This window comes from Scomber japonicus, chromosome 9 (genome assembly GCF_027409825.1).
Source record: "Scomber japonicus isolate fScoJap1 chromosome 9, fScoJap1.pri, whole genome shotgun sequence".
NCBI lineage: Eukaryota > Metazoa > Chordata > Actinopteri > Scombriformes > Scombridae > Scomber > Scomber japonicus.
In genome coordinates this window covers 4,866,529-4,873,554 of record NC_070586.1, presented here as the reverse complement: position 1 = coordinate 4,873,554, position 7,026 = coordinate 4,866,529, and the positions used below count along the sequence as shown (strand labels likewise).

The 7,026-nt window shown below is 45.8% G+C and overlaps 1 protein-coding gene across 1 annotated transcript in view; it reads left to right on the top strand.

Moving 5' to 3' along the window:
• LOC128364324 (centrosomal protein of 120 kDa) overlaps nt 1–7,026 on the top strand; it is a 140,218-nt gene that overhangs the window by 4,407 nt on the left and 128,785 nt on the right. The window contains 6 exon segments of the mRNA XM_053324865.1: nt 1,378–1,575; nt 2,886–3,110; nt 4,174–4,393; nt 4,472–4,670; nt 5,436–5,585; nt 6,416–6,595. Coding sequence (XP_053180840.1) covers nt 1,378–1,575; nt 2,886–3,110; nt 4,174–4,393; nt 4,472–4,670; nt 5,436–5,585; nt 6,416–6,595 — 1,172 coding nt within the window.

The following is a 7,026-nucleotide window of genomic DNA, read 5'->3' as shown; positions in this document are numbered from 1 at the left end:
GAAGGAAGGAAGGACAGAGAGAAGGAGGGAAGGAGGGAGGGAGGGAGGAAGGACAGAGAGAAGGAGGGAAGGAGGAAAGAAGGAAAGGAGGGAGGGAGGTAAGAAGGGAGGAAGGAGGCAGGGAAGGAAGGAAGGAAAGCGAGAAGGAGGGAGGGAGGTAAGAAGGAAGGAAGGGAGGAAGGAGGCAGGCAGGGAGGGAAGGAAGGAAAGCGAGAAGGAGGGAGGGAGGGAGGTAAGAAGGAAGGAAGGAAGGAAGGAAGGAAAGAAGGAACAGTCAAAACAGACGGGGTCAATTTGACCCGGGAGGACGACAGGAAGGTAAAGCTAAATACAACACTGTCTCCAGTTCCTGTGATGATGTCACAGATTATTAAATCTCTTTTCTCGGCTTGTGGAAAGTTTTACAAATATCGAACCTCCATGGATCATAAATTAATAATTTAAATTCTTAAATTTCCTGTGCCAAGGTCTTGAATATCGTTTTTTTCTGCTATAAAGAGCATCATCAACTTTTTTTTGTAAGTGATTGTGGTTTTATTTAATGTGTTATTAAAAAGTGTAGTTTAATAAGTTGAACCCTGCAGAAACTCAGGTACAGGTTATTATAACATATAGAGTTTATAGATTTATTTAAGCCAAATCTATGAAGTTTCCAGCTTGTTTCCAGTGCTCCCAGTGACTGAAACAATCATATAATGCAGGTTGAAGTGTGTAATATTAACCCTTTATAAGACACTCATTGAAAGGAAGGAAGGAAGGAAGGAAGGATGGATGGAAGGAAGGGAGGAAGGAAGGAAGGATGGAAGGATGGGAAGGAAGGAAAGAAAGAAAGGAAGGAAGGAAGGAAGGTAGGGGGAGGAAAGAAAGAGGGAAGTAGGGAGGGAGGAAGGGAAGAAAGAAGGAAGGAAGGAAGAAGAAAGGGAGATGGAGGAAGGAAAGAAGGAAGGGAGGAGAGAAGGAAGGAGGGAGGAAGAACAGATGGAAGTAAGGAAAGGGAGGAAGGAAAGAAGGAAGGGAGGAGAGAAGGAGGGAGGGAGGACAGATGGAAGGAAGGAAAGGAAGGAAGGATGGAGGAAATAAGGAACGAGGGAGGGAGAAAGGAAAAGAGGAAGGGGAGAAAGAAGGCAGGGAGGAAGGAAAGGAAGGAAAGGAAGGATATTTTGGGATATTTACAGAAGTTACCAAATATAATTATTTGCCCAATAAAGGGTTAAGTCTCCAGTTAGTTTCCAGTGCTCCCAGTGACTAAAACAATCATATAAAGCTGGTTTAAGTGTCAAATATTAAACTTTACATGTTTTAATGAATGTAAAACAGTGATTTTAGTTATTTTAGGTGTTTTGAACAGAGATGATAAATGTGTCTTCATCTCCTCAGCTGATCCCCAGCACCACAAAGCTGTCAGCGGAGGGCTCAGAGTTCTTCTTCTACTACTGTTTACTGGGTAACGACATCACCAGCGAGCCTTTCCACAACCTGCTGAGCCCCGACTTCGAGCCGGAGCGCGCCTCCGTACGCATCCGCAGCAGCAAACAGATCCTCAACGCCTTCCTGTCCCAGCTGCACGGCTTAGAGGTGAGAGGCGGGGCTTTGTAATAACGCCTCACGTCTACCTGTTCAGTGGTTTTTACACCTCTTCCTCTCCTCTTCCTCTCCTCTGCATGTCGTCTTCCTCTCCTCTGCGTGTCCTCTTCCTCTCCTCTGTGTGTCCTCTTCCTCTCCTCTTCTTCTCCTCTGCGTGTCCTCTTCCTCTCCTCTCCCTCTCTTCCTCTCTTCTGCGTGTCCTCTTCTTCTCCTCTGCGTGTCCTCTTCCTCTCCTCTTCCTGCGTGTCCTCTTCTTCTCCTCCACGTGTCCTCTTCCTCTCCTCTGCCTGTCCTCTTCCTCTCCTCTTCCTCTCCTCTGCGTGTCCTCTTCCTCTCCTCCACGTGTCCTCTTCCTCTCCTCTGCCTGTCCTCTTCCTCTCCTCTTCCTCTCCTCTGCGTGTCCTCTTCCTCTTCTCTGCGTGTCCTTTTCCTCTTCTCTTCCTCTCCTCTGCATGTCCTCTTCCTCTCCTCTTCTTCTCCTCTGCATGTCCTCTTCCTCTCCTCTTCCTGCGTGTCCTCTTCTTCTCCTCTGTGTGTCCTCTTCCTCTCCTCTGCCTGTCCTCTTCCTCTCCTCTGTGTCCTCTTCCTCTTCTCTGTGTCCTCTTCCTCTTCTCTGCGTGTCCTCTTCACTCTCCTCTTCACTCTCCTCTTCACTCTCCTCTTCACTCTTCTCTTCTTCTCCTCTGCGTGTCTGCTTCCTCTCCCCTTCCTCTCCTCTTCCTCTCCTCTTCCCCTCCTATTCCTCTCCTCTTCATCTCCTCTGCGTGTCCTCTTCTTCTCCTCTGCGTGTCCTCTTCCTCTCCTCCACGTGTCCTCTTCCTCTCCTCTTCCTCTCCTCTGCCTGTCCTCTTCCTCTTCTCTGCGTGTCCTCTTCCTCTCCTCCACGTGTCCTCTTCCTCTCCTCTTCCTCTCCTCTGCCTGTCCTCTTCCTCTTCTCTGTGTGTCCTCTTCCTCTCCTCTGCCTGTCCTCTTCCTCTCCTCTCCCTCTCCTCTTCCTCTCCTCTGCGTGTCCTCTCCCTCTCCTCTTCTTCTCCTCTTCCTCTCCTCTCCCTCTCCTCTGCGTGTCCTCTTCCTCACCTCTTCCTCTCCTCTTCTTCTCCTCTCCATGTCCTCTTCCTCTCATCTGCGTGTCCTCTTCCTCTCCTCTTCCTCTCCTCTGCGTGTCCTCTTCCCCTCCTCTTCCTCTCCTCTGCGTGTCCTCTTCCTCTCCTCTTCCCCTCCTCTTCCTCTCCCTCTCCTCTCCCTCTCCTCTTCCTCCTCCTCTTCCTCTTCCTAACCTCTTCCTCTTCCTCTCCTCTCAGATCCACCTCTGCTGTGGGAATCACTCTCTTGGAAGCGCCGCCGTCTCTCTGTCGTCTCTGTCGACCGTTTCCGTGGATCTGGACCACAAGGCAGCGACGGTGGAAGGAGCGTTCATCCTCCAGCCGCCTAAACGCATCAAACGGACTCAGCCGGCTCTGCCAGCTGATCTGCAGCCGACCGTCGGAGTCGCTGTGACTCTCAGGAGGGAAGAAGTCGCTCCGCAGGTACACTTCAGTTTAACCCTTTAAATCTCACATTCATGAACTCACCATCAGTCAGTTTAGTGATTAATATTATGAGGAAAAATACATTAACAATCATTATTTTATAGAATATGATGAATACAACATGTTTGAATGCTGATTTTTATATTTTGTTTTATAAATTCAGGTCAAATTTGTATATTTGCATATGTATAAAATGTGTATCGGCTGCACAAAATTAAAATCTTTGTAAACTGTGGGTCACATTAGGAACTGTCTGGCTAAAATAAATGTGTATATGGTGTTTTTACAGCTCAAATTTGACCCTGACCAGAATGTAAAGGGTTAAAACCTATATTTAGTGCAGTTAATTTGAGTCTCAGATACTCTTCATACACTTTATGATTCATCAGAATATCTGTAAATGTATATTTAATTAACCTTTGTTAACCCGTTCTCTCCGGGTCAAATTGACCCTGTCTGTTTTGACCCTTCCTTCCTTCCTTCCTTCCATCCCTCTTTCTTTCCTTCCTTCTATCTGTCCTTCTTTCCTCCCTCCCTCCCTCTTACCTTCCTTCCTTCCTTCCTTCCTTCCATCCCTCTTTCTTTCCTTCCTTCTATCTGTCCTTCTTTCCTCCCTCCCTCCCTCTTACCTTCCTTCCTTCCTTCCTTCCTTCCATCCCTCTTGCTTTCCTTCCTTCTATCTGTCCTTCTTTCCTCCCTCCCTCCCTCTTACCTTCCTTCCTTCCTTCCTTCCTTCTTTCCTCCATCCTTCCTTCCTTCCTTCCTCCCTCCCTCCTTCCCTTCCTTCTTTCTCCTTCCTTTCTTTCCTTCCTTCCTCCTTCCTTCCTTCCTCCCTCCCTTCCTTCCTTCTTCCTCCCTCCCTTCCTTCCTTGACTCGAGGACAACAGGAGGGTTAAAGAGTTAATTTGTGATTTCAGTGAAGTAGTTTATTGTTGTGGAGCCTATTGTCTCTGATTAAGTTAAAAAAGAGCTTCAACAAGGTTATTAGAAATGTAATAGGTTACAGATTACTAGTTACTCTATTTAAAATGTAATAAGTTCTCTTCTGTCCATTCCTCAGTCTTTAGGGAAGAAAGGAGGAGGTGCAGCTCAGACTCTCTCCGTCCCTCCTCCTCCTCCTCCGTCCAGACCTCGCAGCTCCTCTCCAGTCCGTAAACCTCGCGCCTCCTCCTCTCCTCCTCCTCCTCCTGCTGCTGCTGCTGCCTCCTCTCACACAGAGAGCGAGGCGGAGAGTCTGCTGGAGGAGCTCCAACGCGCCAAAGAGCCGGCAGCACTGGAAGGTTGGTGTTGAGTTTTCAGACAGGAAGTTGAGTGATGACGGAGAGGCTTCACAATAAAAGTTTTATTTTTGTGTCCAGCTGCAGATTTGGAGCTTCCTGTTCATACTCGGACTGAAGCAGCAGCAGCAGAAGGAGCAGCCGAGGGAGGAGCTTCGTCCGTCAGTGTCTCTGCTCCCAAAGTGTCCATCCCCTCCTCTGCTCATCACTACTGCTTCTCTCTGGACCTGCAACGCCTCGGGAAGCTCAGCACGACTCATCCCATCGCTGCTACGCTCAGGTGCAAATCTATCTATCTATCTATCTACCTATCTATCTATCTATCTATCTATCTATCTACCTACCTATCTACCTATCTACCTATCTATCTATCTATCTATCTATCTGTCTATCATCTATCCATCTACCCATCTACCCATCTATCCATCTATCTATCTACCTATCTATCTATCTATCATCTATCTATCTATCTATCTATCTATCTATCATCATCTATCATATACCTATCATCTACCTATCTATCTATCTATCTACCTACCTATCTATCTATCTATCCACCTGTCTATCTATCTATCCATCTATCCATCCATCTATCCATCTATCCATCTATCCATCCATCTATCCATCTATCCATCTATCCATCTATCTATCTACCTATTATACTTTATATGTGTAGCACTTTTCATTCATACATAGTGATTTAATGCAAAATACATGAATGAGGAAATAAATAAAAATGTAAAAATTCATAATATCCAAATGAAATATAATAAAAGATTAGATTAGAAATATAATAGATAAATAAATAATAAAGTAAAGTCACTAGAAAATAAAGTAGAAGAAGAAGAAGAAGAAGAAGAAGAAGAAGAAGAAGAAGAAGAAGATACAACTTAGAGGAAATGTGATAAAAGTCGACATAATATCAAGAGATATAAGAATAGAAGAAAAAGGATAGACTGAGTATTAAACTTTCTGTGTGTGTGTGTGTGTGTGTGTCTGTGTGTGTGTGTGTGTGTGTGTGTGTGTGTGTCTCTCTGTCTCTCAGGTATTCGTACCAGTTTTTCGGCAGTGCTGCTCCCATCATGACGAACCCTCCTGTGGAGCTGCAGAGGAACAGCGAAGTGTCTCTGCCTCAGTCTTACTGCGCCTTCGACTTCGCTGCTCTGCCTCAACAACTAGAAGAGACTTTCCTCAGGTACACACACACACACACACACACACACACACACACACACACACACACACACACACACACAGTACTTACATTTTCACGCACTGCTTAATGTATCTGATTACTTTTATTCATTATTGATTATCACATTATGTATGTTTTTAAAAAAGGGTTATTATTAATTACACAGTGCAGACACACACTCAGTTTTTCTCTTTTCAAAATAAAAGCATTTTAATTAGATGAATGCTGTGTTTCTCAGATATTGTGATGGTGTATTATTTGCAGTGTCTGTTTTGTCCAGCAGGTGGAGCTGTAAGAATAGTTCAACAGTAATAATAGTTGAGTTTAGTTTTTTGCTGTTATTCAGGTGTGTAACTCTCTCTCTGTGTGTGTGTGTGTGTGTGTGTGTGTGTGTGTCTGTCTGTGTGTGTCTGTATGTGTCTTTGTGTGTCTCTGTATATGTGTGTCTGTGTCTCTGTGTGTGTCTTTGTGTGTCTTTGTCTGTGTTTGTGTGTGTGCCTGTGTGTGTCTGTGTTTGTCTCTGTGTGTGTGTGCGTGCGTGTGTGTGTGTGTGTGTGCCTCTGTATGTGTGTGTCTGTGTGTGTTGTGTGTGTGTCTCTGTATGTGTGTGTGTCTCTGTCTGTCTGCCTCTGTGTGTGTGTGTGTCTTTGTCTGTGTGTGTGTCTGTGTCTGTATGTGTGTGTGTGTGTGTCTCTGTATGTGTGTGTGTGTGTGTGTGTGTGTGTGTGTGTGTGTCTCTGTATGTGTGTGTGTCTCTGTATGTGTGTGTCTCTGTGTGTGTCTCTGTATGTGTGTGTGTGTGTGTCTCTGTATGTGTGTGTGTGCTGCAGAGTCCCTCTGGTGGTGGAGCTCTGGCACAGAGACTCCAGCTCGGACCAGCTGATTGGTCGAGCGTCCGTCCAGCTGTCTCACCTGCTGAGCTCAGAGAGGAGTCGACTGCAGGGATCCACAGGAGAGCCGAGCTGGAGACAAACTCACCACGACCGAATCCCTGTGGTCCGAAAACACCGGTCAGACACAACACACATCCTTTCATCTATCCATCCTTCCTTCTTTCCTTCCTTCCCTCCTTCCTTTCATCTTCCCTTTTTCCTTCCTTTCAACCATCCTTCCTTCCTTTCTTTCATCTTTCTTTCCTTCCATCCTTTTTTCATCCTTCCTTCCCTCCTTCCTTTCAACTTCCCTTTTTCCTTCCTTCCTTCCTTCCTTTCATCTTCCCTTTTTCCTTCCTTCCTTCTTTCCTTCCTTCCATCCTTCCTTTCATCCATCCTTCCTTCCTTTCTTTCATCTTTCCTTCCTTCCATCCTTTTTTCATCCTTCCTTCCGTCCTTCCTCCCCTCCATCCTTCCTTTCATCCATCCTTCCTTCCTTTCTTCCATCCTTCCTTCCTTTTATCTTGCCTTCCTTTTATCTTGCCTTCCTTTTTTCCTTCGTTTCATCC